Genomic DNA, 21612 nt, shown 5'->3' on the forward strand with positions numbered 1-21612 from the left:
TTAGGCCAGTTATGTTTTGTAATGTCATTAAAAAGCATTACAACTAATTTTGATGCAAAGTTTGATCATAGGGCCTGCATGTTGGTCTGTATGTTGTCATTTTTTATGTAAAAGGCAGGTGAGAGAAGGTATTTGGTTAGTTTGATAAAGGTAATTTACAGAGGCTGACCTTTTATTAAGAATTTATCATCAGGCCTTGGTTCTCTAATATAATAAAATTTGGTACTGTAATTGTAGGTTGTGCAAAATTATTTTTATTTATTGTGAAGAATTTCATTGTTTAATATATTTTCATCAGAAACATAGGTTGTACAATATACTCTAACTTGTTATTGGACCTAGGAGTCAAAGATAGGAATTTACCAATATGTAAGTTTATATTTAGAAATTATTGGTCAATATTGAATTGAATGTTTCATCATGTTATAATTTAAGTCCTTCTTTCCTGAAACAACTGAACTTTAAAAGCATTTGCCAAATATATCTTAATACAAGTAAAAAAAATGGATAAAAGCACTGAATTTTTTTAAGGTGGCTGATACTTTTGTAGTGAAGAAGGCACAGTATCTGAACTGTCTTTTTTATCTGGAAATGAAAACAAATATAATGGAGCTTCTTTATGTTACACTAATCAGGTGAAATTATGGCATAATTAACATTTAAATATTGTTTTGCTGAGACCATTTACATATTTGTTAGTTGAACTTTTAAAAATAATAACATGAACTTTTTAAAGCATTTAAAACATGACAATGATTTTGAATTTTGTTGAAAATTTACCATTTAGGTTGTAAGATAGTATAAATTAAATCTTACACAGAAATTTTGGCAACTGTCATACTACAAAACTTGTGGAATCACATCTCATTTTCATCAGAGCAATTTTATGCCCTGAATATGAAAACTGTTTTTCTCCTCATTGTACTTTTATGAAAAAATCAGTGCTTAAAGTTGTGAAGTTTCACATTAATCATATAGGAAATTCCCATCCTTGTAAGTAATCCAGCATGGCCTGGCAGTGTGAACTGGCACATTTTGCTGTAGAAGTTGAAAGCTCAATTCTGACCTTTTTTTAATACTTTTTATGCATGTTTGGGTTTGTAAAGAACGCATTAACTATGTCAAATAAATTACTAGTTAGATGCTTAAAATGTTCTTTAACTTCAAGTATATGGGGAAAAGTTGTAAAACTGGAACAATTATTCAAAAAATAGGTAATCATTTTTCAACATGACAAATTACTAGCAAACTAAAAATGTCTTGTAGAACATGGGAAAACATATTTTTCACCTCAATGTTGAAATATCCAGGTAAAATTTCATAACCCTGCAAAATTGAATAGAAATAAGTTTGTTTTCAAGCTGGAGAAAAACTTAGTACATTTTATGTAACAATTTTGTTTCTCGACAAAATGTCAAATTCAAATTTCAAACACTCCTGTTGTTTTTTTTATTGCTCTTTTATCCATAAAACTAGAGCATGACACTGATATCACATTTGTGGTTATGTTGCAAACCACACAACAGTTTAGTATCAAATGTATGATATGATTTTAATGATATCTTGATATTGTGTTAGTCTTTTTGTAGCAAACAACACAACACTTTGATTTCAAACATATAATGGGATTGGTTATTTGCTTTGCATTTCTACAGGCTTTTATTGCAAATGAAGAGATACACAGGAAAATGCTTCCTTGCACTGGTGGGATATTCTGCAGTGGAATGATGGGTTTCTTTGACAATCAGTGCAAGCCACATTCCCATCTTATGTTACAGAACTACATCTGCTCATGAGATTTGCTAACTATATAAATTTTCTTAAAACATTTAACAACATGGTACAGTAGTAAATTCAAACACTTGCAAATTCCCCTTGGTGTGGATTTCTGTACGTAGTGAGAGGACCTCCCAGGGAAGGTTCTGTTTTTTCAGGTTACCTCCTCTGGGATCTAAACATCCACCCACGTGTTTGCTATGTGTGGCGTCCCGTGAAGGGGAGGAGAAGATCCTGGTGGTTGAGGGGTCCAACCCTAACACATCACTTTGGCCTTGAATTCCTGCAGATGAGCAGCCTTTGGGTGGTTCCCCTTGGGTCAATTGGCTGGTCCACTTGGGCTAGGGTCAACCAAGTACCAGTGGTGGAAGTTCTCAATGGGTGTTGTGGACATTGTGTCTGATGTTGGTGTTTGGGTATAGTGTTCACAAAATCCTGGCGTTGCTGCAGTGTCCTTGCTTGACATTGTAGTGCATCCCCTCGTAGGGCTCTATGGTGGGTGGGGTCAGTGGGCACAGAAATTTTCTTTTTTACTATGGATCGTCCAAATAAAAATTTAAATAAAATAGTGAAAAAAACAGTCAGAGGGTAAACGACCATGTCTTGAAGACTCTGATCAGCAATCTTCAACATCTGTACCACCAGTTGTACCTCATTTTCTTATCATACATTCTCTTTCAGAGAAACCTTTAGGGCAAATATACCCATTTTTTATTCAGAAGGGACTGGAGAAACTTGTTGGCTCTCCAAAGTCAGTAAAGAAGCTTTGATCTGGAGACATATTGGTTGAAACATCCACATCTCAACACAGTGAGCTCTTCTTGCATTCAAGATTACACCTCATGCTACTTTGAATTCATCATGAGGAGTTATTGTTGAGAGGGATTTGAAGAATGTCTTTGAGTCAGAGATTCTCGCTGGTTTCTCCACTCAAGGAGTTTCTGCAGTGAGGTGTATCTCAACTCACAAAGATGTAGTTACACTGCCGACAGATATCCTTGTTTTGACATTTACATCACCACGTGCACATGCCACCATCAAGGCAGGTTATCTAAATTGCAGGGTACAGCCGTACATTCCAAACCCTCTCCAATGTTTCCAGTGTCAGAGGTTCGGTCACTCAAAGATGTCATGTTGTGGTTCCTTGATGTGCTCATTGTGGGGTCAAGGACCATGATGCCTATGAGTGTGAAACGGACCCACGTTGTGTCAACTGCAATGGTTCTCACCCTTCCTACTTTTGTTCTTGCCTTAAATGGTTAGAAGAAAAAGGTGCAGCATATGAAAACAACTCGTAACATTACTTCTCCTAAGGCTCAGAAATTGCTGTCCACCACTTCATCTCAGACATACGCTGCTGCACTTCGTTCCACAACTACAGTGGGAGTGCAGACGGATCTCTCTGTGCCTCCAAGTGAATCATTCTCAAAACAAATGAAGAGCCTTTTGACCTCCATGGTTAAAAAAGTTGATGAATCAACTTCTACACCCATCTCTGTTCCTCTCATACATTCCAACAAACCCCAAGATCCACATCCTTTGATTCCAGGTACAGGTATTTCTTCGGATACATCTTTTTCTCCCACCCCAAGATGCAAAACAATCATTCTTTCGTGTCCTCAGTCACTGGAATCCCCTTCCAACAACAAAGACCTGCCCATGTGACCCAGGGTAGGATCCATGGAGGTCGATAGACCTCCCCCGAATAAGGACAGTAAGGAAAAAAGACGTGGTTGTAAACAGAAGGGTTCTCCAGCCAGTTTGTCTACATGTCATTAAAAATGGCCACCTTGATACAATGGAACTGTTGAGGTTTACGTTATAATCTGGATGACATCAAAACACTGATTGCTTCTTACCATCCTGTATGTCTTTCCTTACAGTAAACATTTCTGAAACCTGCCAATACAGTCACATTTCAGCAGTTTTCTTTGTACAGAAATGACAGGTTGTGTGATGGATGAGTACATGGAGTGGTGGCACTATTGGTTAATCAGCATGTGCCCACCCTGTCTTTGTCACTTAACACTTGGAGGCTGTAGCCATCCATGTTTCTTTGGGTCATACCATCACTGTTTGTTTTCTCTACCTGTCACCTGGAGAGACATATGATCAATCAGACCTTGATGCTCTCATTGAACAGGTACCATCTCCCTTTCTAATCCTGGGGGACTTTATTGGACAACATCCCCTCTGAGGAAGTGCTGTTATTGATAGGAGGGGTTGCTCTGTAGAGCATATGCTCTCTGATCACAACCTTTCTCTTTTCTCTACTGGTCCTTCCACTTATTTTCATGCACCTAGTTAGTCCTTTACTGATATTGATCTCTCAGTTTGCTCCCCTTCATTATTCTCCCATATTTCATGGAGGGTTGACAATAATCCACGAGGCAGTGATCATTTTCCTAAACCCCTTAGAGAGAGAGATTGGCCGTGGTCGATGCAATCCAACCCGGGTGCCCTGGTGGAAGGTGGATCAGACAGACTGGTCAGCCATCAATAGATGCCTGTGTGGCAAGAGTAACTGACTGTATTATACAAGCAGCTGCTCAATGTATTCCTAAAACCTCAACATGTTTTTTACTCTATCCTTGTCTGTGGTGGAATCCTGCCTGCTATATGGTACAAAAGGGTAAAAAACGGGCATGAGATACTTTCCATAGATATCCCATGCTTTTAAATTGCGTCGCTTTCCAGCAGGTCCATGCATATACTAAGTGGGTAAGACGTGAAAGCCAGAAAGAATCTTGAATTAAGTTCACAACTGGCATATTTTCTACCACCAGTTCCAAAGTCATATGGGACAAGGTTTGAAAGGTCAGTGGGCACTACAATTCTGTCCCCCTCTTGATCTTACTCTCTGATGGCCAAGAAGTAGCTTATATCCGGAGCATCGCTGATACTCTAGGTGAAAGCTTTTGCTGGGTATCTAGCACTTCTGCTTGTTTCTCCACCTTTTTGGCCATCAAGACTCGGGCAGAGTGTTTACCTCTTTCCTTTCGAACTGACTGTCTCTATGACTATAATTGTCCCTTTACACTGGTGGAACTTAAACTGGCAGTACATCTGTTGGACCAAAGTACACTATGACATGGTGCACCATCTATCTCCTGCTTCTCTTGATATTCTAATTGTTTTTACTGGATCTGGCAGGAGAATGTTTTTCTAATGCCTGGCACCAGGTTATTATCTTACTTTTCTCTAAGCCTAGGAAAGATTCCAAAATTCCTTCAAACTATCATCCAATTGCTTTGACGAGCTGTCTCTCTGTAAGACCTTAGAGAGAATGGTTAATGTTCGTCTTGTTTGGTTCCTCGAATCAAACAACCTCCTCTTGCCCACCCAATGTGGATTCCAATGACAGCACTCCACCATGGACCACCTGATTTGACTTGAAACATCGATCAGAGAAGCCTTTCTCAAACAACATCTTGTATCAATATTCTTTGACATTGAGAAGGCTTATGACACAACATGGAGGTATGGGTTACTTGGCCATTTACCCATTTTTATTGAAAATTTTTTAATGGACAGGAAATTCCAAGTTTGTGTCAGTTCAACACTTTCCCATACTTTTCTACAGGAACTTGGAGTCCCTCAGGGCTTTGTTTTGAGTGTCACACTTTTCAGTATAAAGATTAATGCCATCACTGAACAATTTCCTCTCACTGTTGCAAACAGGCTCTATGTCGACGAATTTCACATCTCATATCAGTCATTGAACATGAGATATATTGAGCGGCAATTACAAACTTCTCTCGATCATGTACTGAAGCGGACCATAGCAAACGGCTTTAATCTCTCTCTCTTTAAAAGCATTTGCATGCACTTTTGCTGCCACGGGTATTCACCTTGATCCTAAACTCTATCGGTGAAGTTTGGCTGCCTGTGGTCCCTGAGACAAAGTTCTTGGGGCTTATCTTTGACCTTAAGCTGACCTTTATACCACACATTAAGCAGCTATGGGTCAAATGCATAAGAGCACTGAACATTCTCTCTACCACCATTTGGGGAGTGGATCGATGTTCTATGTTAAAGATATATCATGCTTTTATTCGATTGAAACTCGACTACAGATCACTGGTCTGTGGCTCTGCCAGATCCTTGGCCTTAAAGATGCTGAACCTCATTCATCATCAAGGACTTCGACTCTACACTGGGGCTTTCAGCACCTCCTCATTTCAGAGCTTATACTTAGAATCTCATGAACCTTATTTGCACCTTTGCTGTTTGCAACTGTCTTTACTATATTCTTTGAAACTTTGTTCCTTACCAAAGCATCTTACCTGGGGATGTGTTTTCCTTCCTTGGTGGGCCTTACTTTTTCAGAACAGACTATCTGCCGTTGCTTCTTTTGGCCTTTGTATGTTGGTCTACTACCCACTACAAAGTGAGAAACATACAAATCTGGGTCAGTTTACACATTTCAAGAATCATAGAAAACTACAAAGAGAAGAGATTGGCCCTTGAGAGCAGATAGTAAAGGAGACTAGAATTCATCCAGATACTTTTCAAATAGATCTGATGATGCTTTGCATATCTGTTGCAAGTAAGTATTACATTCTCCATAGAAGAGGATTTCCCTCATGTAAAGACTAAACACCTTTCTTGATTCCTGCTGACACACAAAAAAAACAACTATAAAACACCATTTCTGGACCTAGACCAGTTAGAATATACTGTGCTATACATGAGTGAGCCACCAAAGTTTTGGAGGACTTCACATATATTAGCACAACTTTCTTACCCTTCTGTTTGAAGGTGGGCATTGTTGGTAATTTGTATTGAAATCCACATTGATCTGTGGCGAAGATTTGATTTTAGATACTAGTGGAATTCTCTATCATGGTTATTTATTAATTTTTCTTGCTGCTATTCATTTTACCTTTTTAAAGTACGAGCACGAAATTTCATTAGCTCTGAATTGTAATGTTGGATCTAGACATGTTAGTGGATGAAACTTAGATATCACCAATAACTGTAATTGGTAGCTATGGATAAGTTTTAAGTCTTTTCTAGTCATTATGAAAGTACTGCCTTATGTACTGATTAATTTTCTAGAACTGGCTAAACATTGTTCTTTCCTTTGTAATTTGATCATCCCATCTTTGTTTGTAAATTCTATATATGTATTCTGGAAAACTGTGCCTTATTGCTTGAATAGTTTGATTTAGATGTTCCTCAGTGTACTAAGATTTTTCATTTTCTTTCAAAATTGACATAGTTCCTTTCACCAGTGAAATCAGTTGAATTTACATTATTGTCCACCTTTGGACCAAAGTCATCAGTATCAACATGGAACTCTTCAATAGCATATTCCATAAATATTTCATGAAATTAATTGCAAATCTTAATAGCAATCTCATTTTTCAAAAGATTTAGCTGAAGACCAACTGTTTTACATTCTGAATAGAAAGTCTCAATGAAGATTTGGAAAACTGCAGAAACAGTTTGCAAATTTAGATCTACCATTCTAGGATACCTTTGAAGTAAATCAGTACTTTTGGAGTTATTTTGTACATAAATTTTTCCCAAACAAATATATGCTGTTTACTTTTCAATGCAAACCATTGGCCAAAAATTACTTTAAAAAGGTAACTTGTGCTGAGATAATTACAGGTTTTATTGTCTTATTACATTAGAATTTCTTCCCAGAGGTTAAAACTTTCAATATCCTGTGCTACACAAACCAATTTAAGCTTGTTAGCAATTTGTCAGGCTCAAAATATTCACTTATTTTCTAACTTACTGTTTAGACTTTGTTTTTGCCACTGGTATTGGAGATTAAATGGTATTTTAAATGTTTAAAAAGTAATTTATTTGATGTAGACAATAAGTTTTATGTAAATTTTCATCAAAATATACACCAAAAACCTCTAACTTGCACAGCAAAACATTTAGGCTTTCACTACAGAGCCATAGTGGTTTACTTGGAAGATATGGAGAAGGGAGGGAATTTCACTGCACAAGCTTAGTGGCAAAAGCTCCAAACTTTATGTCCTGCTTTCTTTGCAAAAACACATGTAAGGAAAAATTATTTTCAGTTTTGGATTCAGGGCATAGTAATTCATCACTGAAATATTATTCCAGCTGCTGGTTTATCCATATTAGGTAAGTTTATGTAAGAATGTATAGCTTTGTATAGATATTTTATGCTTTAAGTTGGGTACATTCTAAAAACCTAGTTTCCTGTGTGAGGTGATATAAGTGCAATTATATATTAAGATATTATAAGTTTCTGTTGCTAGGCTTGAAGTTATTTTGGTAAAATGATTACAAACTGAAGATCTGTGTTTGTTACTCTGAAACCAAAAGGATAATTTTTCAGTTAATTATACATCAGGTTTGCTTCTTTCTTCTTAAGCATAATAAATCACAAGTTATTGGTATCAGCAGTACTGTTTTCATATATTGCCTTTTGACAAACTGTGATATTGTTACATTTCTACCACACAATATCATCTAATTTATCGCTAAGAATCTGGGCTGTACAATAAATTTACATTGTCACCAGGAACTTAGACTGTGTGGTATATTTTGAAGAGGCACATGTTGTAAAACATTAATTATTTCTGATTTATAGTGAATGGACAACCAACACTTCTTGAAGCTGAAGAGGTCAAAGACATCCGACAGGAGTTGAGAACTATACGTGATCGAGTCAATCATCTTCTAGATATGTTAGATCATAAAAGTGTCATTTCTACACCATCTGCAGCTGTCACTTCTTCAGGTATATATGTATAATGAAGTTTACAAGAGATGTTGCACATCTGTGTGGAAGTTTCTCCATATCACAGAAAGTATATGGAGTTGCAAGAAAATGTTTAACACAGTTTTTTAAATATTTTTACCTGCTTTTGTAACATAGTATACACATTGTGTATGGCAAATTACATCCAAAAAAATCACTTAGAGCTTGTTTATGTAGTATATTGAGAAAACTGATATTTGATTTGGACTCTTAAGTATAAAGTGTAAGTAGACTTATTTTAAGAATTCTAGAACTTAAATACTAGTAAAATATGGAAATTGAGAAGTTAGGTAATGAGCAGTACTCATTTTAATATTATTAGGAAAATATTTATTCTACATGAAATTTTCTAATAAAATTTAAATGAATTATTTTACCTTTCATTTCTTACCTTGATGGAGCCCTAGTATTATGAAACATTTTCCCAGCAGTGTAATGAACATAAGTTGTCATGAAGCAGCTAGTTGATAATAGGGATTTATTCTGAAATAACTACCTAATATGTCATAAGACAGCTATGAGGTAGTTGATTACCTTATAATCAAGATTTATTGTGAAACTGTTATGTAAAAATAATTCATTACAAAACAGCCACCCAGTAGTGGTTTATTATGAGACCGTTTCCTACCTTTTAATGATGATTCTTCATGAAATACTGAGTTACCTAATGATGATTTCTGATGAAACTTCTAGTTACCTAAAAGTGCTGATTTTAATGGAAAATAAACATTGTAATTTTTATAAAAATATCAAACAATGCTTCCGTTGTTGTGAAGTAGCAGTCTTCTAAATGTTATGGTTTAAAATATGATTTATGATTATTGTGACAGATGGTGATAAAGTAGTGAATGTTGCCAGCTCCAAGGAATTTGATCCTCTCACAGTGATAGGAAGTCCAGTAGAAGAGTCTGTTCAGAGTAAAGTTTCATCATCTTTGGATGTGTCAGAAGGTAGGATAAAATATATTATTATTGACACTGATACTTTCCATGCATTTTTTTTTATCCAGTATTAATATTAGAAGTTTACAGAAGTATATACAGTAACTAACTGTAAACAAGTGTCAACTGATATTGTTGAAAGGAAAAGGTATTCCACCTACAATCAAGGATTCAAAAATTAAAATTTATAGGTTTTGTATTATAATCAAATTTTATGTTGAAACTGTAATGCAGTTTTAATATCTCTTATTGTATTGCTGAAACTATATTATTAAAATATTTTGTGATAAATATAAGAATATATTAAATAAATATAAAGAAGTAAAAATTAAGGAAATTTTAACTGAAAGTTTCTGACAAATATTTTTAGTTGTTAATAAGGTCATTCAAACAGCTTGGTACTATTTTTATGAGGATGAACAGATTATTGTTCATAAAGGCTTGTTTAGAGCCTGAAAATTGGTAGTTACAGTGGACTCGATGGGAGCTGGTGGAGAATTAATACTAGTTAAGATAATTGGTTGGAACCCTCTATACTAGTACACTTTGTCTTATAGGCTACTAATTAGTGCCTTACTACCATAATGGGGGCTGGAATACCAACTTCAGGAAATAAGTCTATCTTACTTAATCTCATGTTCTAGTACCTTATTATTTTTTCATTTTTGTCCTTTTTACTTTACAGAGCAGTCACCTTCCCACAACTGTCTGCAGGCAGTGAAGGGTGATATAGATGTGGGACATTGTGGGTTTGGGCACCCACATCTTGCTCTTCTAATGTCTATTTCTTTTGATTATTTTATTATTATTTATGAATTTCTTCATGTAAATGTTAATTTGTTATATCTTTTATTAGATAACAGAAAAATATGTAAAATTATGTTTTTTAGAAAACAGATGATGAGATCTGTTCAAATATGATCTCAAACTCTAATCTTAACATGGCTTTTGTAAATACCTGAACTTTTCATGATTTTAGTTAAATATTTCCATAAAAAGTGTTGTACCCGCTATAGTTATTCCAGTTAAACATAATAAGAAATAAGCAGTAACACAGTTTAATTAGAAAGTAAATTTCAAACTTCAACTACAATTAATGTTAAAAGATGGAGTGTTATTATCAGGTGCATCTTTCTCCACATTAAAATCATTAGTGTTGATGTATATTTTCTGTTTTGTACTCATACAAAAACACTTCCCTTAAGTCTTGTGCACTAGGTGTTAAGTAAATTTTATTGAAGCAATTCAGTGTCCAAAAAACCCCCTTCCCATGTGCTTCACCATTATGCTCTTCCCCAATAAATGGATGAATCTGTGAGCAAGAGAAAAAACAAATATCTGACACTATTGAGATACTGTTTGACAAACCTTTTGAATGTTTAGGACTATATCTGAACTCCTTCATAGTGAACAGACCTTAGAAGACAGCTCTATAGAGAAAACAAGGAAACTTTAAAATTAGAAGTATCTGTGTCTTAATTTGAACTTGGTATTTATGACATTATCGTAGTAACTGTACTGTTGCTATTACTTGTATCTGTCTAGTTTCTAATACTTGTTTTTATCCCTAATAATAACATACTGTTTGTGATTTTGCACCCACCTTTATATATGTATATGTAATTACATAAAGATAAAGACTTTCTAGGTTGATCAAACAGTATGTTTCTTGTGCATTTTACTAGTATTAATAACACACTGTTTGTGGATTCTCACCCATCTTTATATACATATATATAAATATATAAAGGTAGACACTTTCTAGGTTGACCTAACAGTATGTTGTCTCTTTGTATATTTTGCTTGTATGATATCTGTCTCATTTTATATATATATAAAACTATAAATATTCGAGCCATAAACAAAGCACATTAATATGGACGTTTTGGAGGTGACTGAAGAAGTAACATTGCAGTGGAGATACACTGTCTAGGATACATTTTATAATCCCACATTGTAGCTTGTACCATAGGATCCTTTTTAAAAATATGCAGCATGTTTTATTTCATGTAAATGTGTTTTGTTCATGGCTTGAAAATGTATGATTATGATATAATTAATCAGAAGTTGAGATTTGTTGTTTTTTAATGCAGTCCTTCCTCATGATTTTGTTTATTCATTTAGCTTCATTTGAATTATTTAATTTCACTAATGTGTGTGTGTGTGTGTAATGATAGATAGATAGGGACTTTTTAAGTTGACCTAACAGTATGTTATCTGTTATTTATTTGTAAGGTCAAGTAATACAATTTGTACTGTAATTTTATCTTTCTTTACGGTAAGTTAATTTTCCATCAGGTTTTTCAATATTTATGATCAATAACCCTGAGATTCTGTGCAGATCATGGTAGAGCAACTACACCTGACAGTGTATCCAGTCGAAGTTCTTCAAGAAGTTACCATGGACAACAGCAACAAGTTTATCCTGATTCTCAGCAATTTTCAACAAATCCTGATCTTGTTGACAGGCAAGTTCAACAGCCTGGTCTTCCTCAACAATTTAAAGGTCAGAGTCCACCACAATTCCAACCAGGTTAGTTTCTCTGTTTCTTTTGTTTGTATATGACTTAAAGTTCCTTGTAATACAGCTTTTTGTTGTAGCCAAGAATGAGTTTTAATACATAGCCAACACATTTTATATCTGCCATTTGAAGACAATGCAATATTGCATGGTACTTAATGTTTCAGTAATCATTATTTTGGGCCCGTTTATTGTTGATTTGTGCCATATTGTATGTTTCATATTCTTTAAGACTTCCATGAAATTATTTCAGTAGCAGTAATTCCTGTTTTCTTCTCTCTGAGTTTTCAAAACATTACATATAATCTTTTCAAAGAGATTTCATAAAGTACTGTCTTGAATATGCAAGTCTTTACCAACATATATGCAAATTGGTTTAATTGCCTGATGAAATATGAATTGCTTCTTTATTTTTAACAGTTTTTGTTTTGATCATATAAACAATCCAGCCATCATGATCTGTAAAGTTGTGTGGTAACAGTCCATTTGCTATCATTAAATTAACATAATGAGTATAATACTCTATATATGGTTGTTATTAATGTATTCATAAGTCTTCTGAAATTGCATACTGAATGTTTTCAATAAATTTGAAATTCTAAGGTCTGAAGAATTGTACAAGGGTGATCAAAAATCACATGCTGAAGCTGTTCATGCAAGTAATTATTAACATTTAAATGACATGAAGTAAATCTAAGGATCTGCTTCAGTACATACTTAGATAAATTACCTCTGTTTAATGTAATTCTCCAATCTGCAGAGAAAATACTGCAGATAAGCAAGGTGTAAAAAGTTAAAGAAATTAATGTTTTTAAGGTAAGTTTCAAGTTTGCACAGTTGGTATTTGAAATAAAATATAAAAGTTCTTAAAAAAATTGATAAATTATAATAATGTTATTTTATTTGACAAAAAACATGAAGTAAAATTGTTCTTGAAAATAATTTAATATGATGTATTTATTAATCATAGCATGTCTGTTGGATGAAAATGAATGTTTGTTTTTTTCTTCCTGTACATTACATTAAAAAATAAGTTAAATCGATTTATTTTGTGATTGTATAGTTTTACAATGAATTTGAACTCTGTGAATCTTTCATTTTTTTCTAACTGCATTGTAGTCAGATGTTTTATATATTTTGGTTCTAAAATGTATATAAGTATCACTGTTTTTAACTTCAACCAAAACTTTGAGCCTGTTGCTAAACATTACTCACAAGTTGAGAACATAATTTCAATAATAAATTTAAGTATCAGAAAATGGAAATTTACTTTCTCTCACCTTGTCTTGGATCAGTTTCCAATGTTTTGTTTTAAAATTATTTTTAAACATAGGAGACTTGGAAATTATAAAAGTTGTGGAGTATATTATGAGCAGACTAGAAACAGTTAACATCACCTACATGTTTAGTGGGTGCAGATGAATCTTCACTGCAAGATGTTATTGATCATTGTAAATTAAATATGCATAGTTCTGTGTTTGTAAAACAAAAAGGAGATGAAATTTTTAATGACAATTACTTCATAAACTAGATAGTTGTCTTTCAAAGAAATTCAGGAATTTGTTAAATGAATTAATTTACACATTTTACAGATAACCAGATTAAGTACTAGTATTTAGTTTTGTCATTATTGACATATAATTACATTTCCAAAAAAGAAATCATATGTTAAATTATGAAAATCTTTTTTGCACTTTTATATGATGGTGTTAGAATTTTGAATATTCCATGCACATTCCTTTAACACTTTTACTTTATTGTGATACTATCTGTCATGTAATATAGGAAATATGTTTTTTATTTGTAGGTATTTCTCGTTTTTATGCAGCTTTGCCTCAGCAACAGCTTTATCAGCCACTTTCACAACAGTCAGGCAAACCTTTTTATGTTGTTGGGGGTCAACCTACAAGTTATGGTGCTCTTCAACATCCACCTCCAGTGCAGCCAACTTCACTTGGATATCAGCAGCAGTTGACGCCACCTGTTAGGTAAAATAACTTGTAGTTTTTTCAAAGCATAGATCAAAATTTATTGTTTTTCAGTCCATTTACATGTCAATTTTTTTTCTTTTACATTACTAAGTTGGTACATGAATTTATACTGTAAAGTTAACATTTTCAATTAATAAGGTTGTAAGTCAATGATTTATTAATTTTAAATTAATAAGTTTGGAAATCAAAGCTTCTTATAACTTTGTTTGAACAGTTAGTAATGTGTTAATTAAGGTATTTATTAAATCAGTAAATGTAATTAAAAAATTTGACTGAAACAATGAATGAAAAAAAAAGTTTAATTTTCTGAAATAAACAGTTGAAAAAAAGTATATTAAATGCTTATATGATGATTTTTATTATGTAATTTGAAGACTTTGATTGAGAAAGGCCCAAGAAAAATTATTGGGGTAAAAGATTATTAAGTTAGTGTATGTAATTAAATATTTTTATCCAAAAACAATTGTTTGTTACATAATGTTAAGAGGATGGGTGGTGATAAATACTGTGCTGTGTGGATTGATAGCATAAAGTTTATGCTGTTAAAAGTTTTTTTAAATTGTTATGTGAGATCAAACAGTTTAATGAAGGAACATGTGAAAGCCAGGACAAAACACTAATAATTTATCTAAAATATTTCAGTAGTGATTTAGTAAATATTATTATATCCAGAAAATATTTACTTGCTTATTATCATAAGGCTGTTTAAATGTTCAATCCCTCAGTCAAGGATATACAGCCACTTCAGCATCAGCTTTGCAAGGATATCATCCTCCAGCATCGTCCATGGCACACCAGCTGTCCCAGTCTGGTCAACCTTATCCACAGAACTCTAGCTACAATCCTCCACAACAACATCCAGCAGCCAAAGACCCTGCAACTGTCAACCCTTTTTCTCGAAGCTATCCTCGTTCCCCTTATCAACAAGGATACCAGTAGTTGATCATATTTATTAGTCTTTATAAACGTAATTTATAAACACCTGGTTTATATATCTTATAATGGGCGTTGATTTGGTTGTGATATTAGTTGAGTCTCAACAGAAAATATTTTCTTTATTGGTAAGAAGTTTGTCTTAAACATTTAGATTTTATATTCTGGTAGTTATAAAAGTCTAGAGTAAATTGTCTGTCTTGAATAAAATTTCTTTTTTTTTTCTTTTTACAAATAACTAGTTTACATTTTGTAAATTCAACAAAAAGATTAGGTATGTTTAGTAATGTATTGAATCACTTTGAAGAAAAAAGACACATAAAAGTAAAAACTCTTCATGTTTACTAATTCAAGAGTCTTATTAGTAGTTGTTATTGTTCCTTGATGTGTAACTTATTCATATAGTATTAGTGATTTTTCTTTCTGTAAAGAAATGTATATTTAGACTATATTTCTTGCTAGGAAAAGGAACTTTGCTAGTCCATAATTTATGATGAATACATTTTGCACAGATACTCAAAAACATATTGCTTTGGCATGATAAGCATAATAAAATAATCAATTGTTTGTTCAAAATCTGTCTCTTGATGTAGGTGGAAAGTGGTTGCAAGGCAATTTCTGTAAGAAAATATATAGTTTTTATGTTAATAATTTTTTTTGAGGATGCAAAGAAACATTATTTTGTCAAAATTTGGGTTCAAAATTTGACTAGTTATTAGCCATTTTATTTTTAGTTATTATCATTTTATTATTATTATTATTGTTATTATGTTATTATTTTATTTTAGTTATTAGCCAAATTACATAGGATTTCTCAAAATTAATAATTTACACCTTGAGAAGATTTTTACATTTATTATGCAATCATTTTCAAGCTTGAATAATTAGCTGAAGTTTTAACTATACAGTGAAGGAACTTGAGTAGTTAGATAATTTTGTGCAAAGTTTTACGTATGCCAGTATTAGTTCACTTTGTTAAAAAATTGCAGTGTTGAGCTTTACTGTAATGCTATTGTCAGGGAGTTCACTTAAGTACCTTTTATCAAATTCTCGCATTGAATTAAAACTGAACATAGTCAAGAAAATATTTTATGTACAAAAGTAGGTTAAGGAAATGTACATTCTCATGTTCAGTTGTAGCAAGTGGTTGATACAAATGAACCAAATCAAACTAAGTAGTCATATCGTACATGAATGTATTAAGTTCAAGGAGAAAATATTCTATTCATCAGATTAAACTGTAGTATTAAAAAAGAAACCAATAATTTTAACACTTTTGAAAAGTGTATTTTCATTCCTCAGGCGTAAGTTGCAGATAAAATTTTGTGAGGATAAGATCCTTTTATTTACTCAAATACGTCTACTTGTCATTAGTTTTTAAATGATTAATATGCAAAATGAAAGCATTCCTGTATTTGGGTTTAGGGGAAAAAAAGTATGAAACCTGTTTGAATATGTCGGTCAAAAGCTCGAAGATTGTGAAAAAATTCAATGCATTATTTATGGTTATCATACAGTAACCCATCTTATGAGATATGAAAAGTATTTAATTATTACTGTGTTCAAGATTGCACTATAACCTACAATTACATATTTCATAGCTTAAGTATGACTATAATTATTTGTTTGGATATCATATCTAATTTTAGCGAATAGTGTTGAAAGATTCAAACTATTACCCAAACTTCTCATTTTAGTAAAATATAAATAGTTTGATAAGTAGTCTTTGTAAAGTTTTGGATAGTTTTCTATAATGAATATTTTGGATACTGACCCAAAGTTTCCCATTTTCATTAAATATTTCAATTTAAAGATTGTCACTGATTAAAGGTTTATTTTCTGAATCATAATCACAAAATTTATTGTCTGCATTGAAAATTCAAATTATGATTCACAGTTGCCATTTTGATGAAGTATTTTTATTTTGAATGATTTTAAAAGGAGTTGACATCTTGATGTGGTGTGAAAAAGTAGTTTCAACCAAAGGTTTTTATTATAATATGAAATGTGACATCTCTTACTGTGTTGAATTTTCACTTTTACGCGTACCTGTTGCTAAACAGCAATCTACGTTTTCCACGATCTGTTGGGAAAAAGTGATATTGTCATATTAATTCCTAAGTATACAGTTATCATTAAAGAAATGTTTAAAAACTGTGTATTTGTAGTGTTGTTCATTTAAAGTTAGGGTTTGGAATTTTAAAACCCTTACATGTGTACGTATATGAAACACGTGTGAATAAATCAATCATTAAAAATATTTTTGCCACTGAACATTATTCTACACTTCTTTCAATACTCTTTTCTGTTACTAACCCTATTGTGTTACATATTATTTATTCTGTGTTTATCCTTCATCTATTATTATTACATTATTATTGTTCTGCTTTTATTACTTTTCTGTAAGTAATTGTGTTTTAGTATGTTTCTTTATTCCACTGTTGGCCCGGCATGGCCAAGCGTGTTAAGGCGTGCGACTCGTTATCTGAGGGTCGCGGGTTCGCATTCCCGTCGCGCTAAACATGCTGGCCCTTTAAGCCTTGGGGGCGTTATAATGTAACGGTCAATCCCACTATTCGTTAGTAAAAGAGTAGCCCAAGAGTTGGCGGTGGGTGGTGATGACCAGCTGCCTTCCCTCTAGTCTTAACACTGCTAAATTAGGGACGGCTAGCACAGATAGCCCTCGAGTAGCTTTGTGCGAAATTCAAAAACAAACAACAAACTTATTCCACTGTTAGTATTCATCTATCATAACTGTTGTATTTTTACTATTATGTTGTTGTTATTCTGTTGTTGCTCCCATGTAAATTTATTATTTTTTTATTATTATTCTGTTGTTACTATTGTGTTGCTATTAAATTATTATTTGCGTGGCATTATGAGGTTATACAGAATGTATAAAGATAACTTCTGAAACACTTAAACTAAACAATAAAAACTAAATATTTAGACAAAACAGAATTGTATATTTAGTTTTAAAAAAATAATAGGATCCACTCGGTACCTTGGAGGAGGTGAAGTCGTTAGTGTCACAGAATTTCCATGGTTCAGTTGTAGTTTTTTTTGTTTTTGTGACGTCGTAATGATCCATTTAGTGGGTAATATGTATTCGTTTGAAGAACGTGAAAGAATTCTGAGTTCCTAGGCAACTGAAATGTCGCGCTCTTTCATCACATACTTCCATTCGCTTGTGAAAGAATGATAATATCCAACTTGGGCGTGTTCGTTTATTCTTTTTCGTAGGGGCAGCCAGATGCTGCATATATACGTCAAATTACTTAACACGCATTCAAACACTACTACATTTTTAAAGTTTGGATGCTCTCCTTTTGACAGTAAAGAAAATCTGCAGACTTAAATAAGAGTTAAAGTTGCTTTAACTTGAAATGAATATAAATGTTTAAAAATGTTCTAAATGTAATGTAAATTCCTACCTATAATTTTTAATGTTACCAGTAATCTATGTATATGCTTGAAAAGCGAAGTTCGGGTTAATAACATAGCTTTCAATTATAAGTTGAATCAGATAAATTTTTAGTTATAATCGCCTCTTTTATTTGACCTAATTATTCATAAAAACTTACTCGACGTTGACATAACTTGTACGTTCTATCAGTGATGTCGAGAAACCCACTTGTTGAGAAATTTATATGCAAAAACGGCCCGTTTGGGTTGAGAAAATATTTTACATAGAAGAGCGAACAACGTTTCGACCTTCTTCGGTCATCGTCAGGTTCACTGTGAACCTGACGTTTTTGCATATAAATTGTACGTTCTATGTATGTATCAAATTAAATTGACGCTGGATCGTAAAGAACTGTAAAAATGAACCAGAAGAAGTTGTTGTGTGAGATGCTGGTTTTATTAGCTTCAGAACCACAAGAAGTTGTTGTGTGAGATACTGGTTTTATTAGCTTCAGAACTTCTTGTGTGAGATGCTGGTTTTATTAGCTTTAAAGCCAAAATAAGTTGTCGTGTGAAATGCTGGTTTTATTAGCTTCAGAACCAGAAGACGTTGTTGTGTGAGATTCTGGGTTTATTAGCTTTAGAACCAGAAGAAGTTGTGTGAGATACTGGTTTTATTAGCTTCAGAACCAGAAGTTGTTGTGTGAGATACTGGTTTTATTAGCTTCAGAACCAGAAGAAGTTGTTGTGTGAGATACTGGTTTTATTAGCTTCAGAACCAGAAGTTGTTTTGTGAGATACTGGTTTTATTAGCTTCAGAACCAGAAGAAGTTGTTGTGTGAGATACTGGTTTTATTAGCTTCAGAACCAGAAGAAGTTGTTTTGTGAGATACTGGTTTTATTAGCTTCAGAACCAGAAGAAGTTGTTGTGTGAGATACTGGTTTTATTAGCTTCAGAACCAGAAGAAGTTGTTGTGTGAGATACTGGTTTTATTAGCTTCAGAACCAGAAGAAGTTATTGTGTGAGATGCTGGTTTTATTAGTTTCCTTGATTTTGAATTAAAATGAATTATAAATAAAATTTATTTGGACTTGGATTCTACTGCCATAAATTTCGTATATACATTACAATGGTTCATATATTTTCCAAACTTTTCTGAGTCATCTTTGTACTGTAATCATCTCATCCATACAACGTATGTAAGATGTATGTAAATATAACGCTGCGTGATTTTAGCTGTCTTTCATAAAACATTAACTAATCTAAAAGGGAACCTAAAGCTCTACTATCAACTTGACCATTTGTTCCGGTCAGTTATAAAATATTTTTCGGTGGCTGCTCCTAATAACTTATTAAATATATACTTATTCAATCCACTAACGTATTAAACTTCTCTGCACATAAACCCAGGACCGCCTATAAATGGAGGATATCCCGGAATAACTTTCGGCGGCCCTGCACGAGTCACTTGTCTTGTTTAGTGGTATTTTTGTAAATAAGGATTCCATGTTCAAACTAGCAAGTTAATTCCTATTAGAAACTTCTGAATTATTGATAAACTTGGTAAGCACTAAGAAAGTTCATGAGAATAAGTTTATAATTTATTGTTTCAGTTATGGATAGCTTGTTTGTTTTTGGATTTCACGCAAGGCTACACGAGGGCGATCTGCACTAGCCGCCCTAATTTGGCAGCGTAAATCTAAACGGAGGGCAGCTAGTCATCACCATCCACCGCCAACTCTTGGGCTACTCTTTTACCAACCAATAGTGAGATTGGCTGTTACATTATACGCCTCTACAGCTGAAAGGGCGAGCATGTTTGGTGTGTAGAGGATTCGAACCCGCGATGCTCGGATTAGGAGTCGAACACCTTAATGCTTTAGATTACACAAAAAATTTTCAATGCAGAGGATACAGACGTTTAAATTTATAGTAAGTGGAACAAGGAAATCCAAATTTTATTCCTCTAGATAATATTTTTATTCGGATTTATTTAACTGGTTAGTTGAATGATTAAGAATAACTTTATTGGGATTGTCTAGAAAAGACAAACTATTACGTTTTAAATAATTAAGTTGACATTTATAATTATCTTATTGTTTCATTTTTTAATTATATGTTTAAAAGGAATTAAATAAAAAATAACTTACTCCATTTTTACCTCCAAATCGGTTTTACCCGAGGATAATTATCTTATAATTTATCTGAGGCTTATCTATTACAAGATATTACATGTCAAGGGACACGATGTAACTTGATGATTTTGCGCATACGATTTCCCAGTCGTTTGCATCTATACAGACTTTTGAATGTAAATTATGCTGAAAATAACCTAGGCTCTTAACACTCCTACGAAAAGTGGGGCCTAATAGGCCCCAGAGCAACTTGAAAGGTTATTAATATTAGGCTAATAATTTTGTATTTAAATGAAATTGCCATTTAAATCCATTAATGAATAGATTAACGAGATTCCCACTGTCCCTATCTACTATCTAGCGAAACCACAGCCAGTGGAACGGGCTTGGAGAAATCAGGACTAGAAACGTCTTTTCGTAGGAGTGTTAACAGTAGGGATACGTTTAAGACTAAAGCAAGGCGATTTCCATAAAGTGAATACGGTTAGTTTACAGAAAGTATCATTAACCATGTCTGTCCGTTAACACGTAGATTTGTACTTTCGTAGGTTCAGAAGGTCAGATTCTCTATATGAATAACATTCTTAGTATCAGCTCTGTACTCCACAGAGAATCATTCTAAGTGAGTTCGTGTCATTTTCCGTATATGTTTGTGTTAGCTTAGAAGCATATCACCAATGTAGTATTCACAATAGCAGCTATTTTTTTGAAATTCACCAGTAGCCGCTGAAACCACATTTTTACCTCCTTTTGTTATTTTGTGTTGTTATGGTTATTTAAGACCCTTTAAACACCTCTATTTTACAACAAGAAGTGGCTCTGAAAAAGTATACTAACAATGTAAATTGCATTTGATTCTCAGCCTTATTTTAACGAATACGTGATTTTTTACAGTTTTGAATATGATAGTCAGTAAATGCCCATCTCATTCAAATATTACACTTGTTCACAAAAAAAAGTCGTGCTGAATATAACTTTGGTTATTCGTAACGGTTTTGTGTGCATTTGCACGGGAAATCAAGGAAACTTAATTATTGGTGAACAAAGCTAATATTTCAGGTTTACATATGTAAAAAAAATATCATTATGTTGAAGCTCCAAGTGATAACTTCTCCAGTTATTAAAGTTTTACTTTTTACTGTGCACAGGACGCTG

The 21612-nt window shown here is 33.2% G+C and overlaps 2 protein-coding genes across 10 annotated transcripts in view; both read left to right on the plus strand.

Annotated features, from left to right (window-relative positions):
• The window catches only part of LOC143240871 (protein TFG-like), a 30454-nt gene extending 13379 nt beyond the window's left edge, over window positions 1-17075 (plus strand). For 6 of the 9 annotated variants that reach the window (XM_076484080.1, XM_076484079.1, XM_076484078.1 and 3 more), the window contains 5 exons: window positions 8360-8509; window positions 9361-9480; window positions 11813-12004; window positions 13800-13980; window positions 14709-17075. In XM_076484080.1, coding sequence (XP_076340195.1) covers window positions 8360-8509; window positions 9361-9480; window positions 11813-12004; window positions 13800-13980; window positions 14709-14922 — 857 coding nt within the window. In that variant the 3' untranslated portion in view covers window positions 14923-17075. The remainder of the gene's footprint in view (window positions 1-8359; window positions 8510-9360; window positions 9481-11812; window positions 12005-13799; window positions 13981-14708) is intronic. The other 3 variants (XM_076484085.1, XM_076484084.1, XM_076484077.1) reach the window with 1 other exon arrangement.
• RpL24 (ribosomal protein L24) overlaps window positions 1-21612 on the plus strand; it is a 399722-nt gene that overhangs the window by 51317 nt on the left and 326793 nt on the right. The window lies entirely within an intron of this gene.

This window comes from Tachypleus tridentatus, chromosome 13, assembly GCF_004210375.1.
Source record: "Tachypleus tridentatus isolate NWPU-2018 chromosome 13, ASM421037v1, whole genome shotgun sequence".
Classification (NCBI taxonomy): Eukaryota; Metazoa; Arthropoda; class Merostomata; order Xiphosura; family Limulidae; genus Tachypleus; species Tachypleus tridentatus.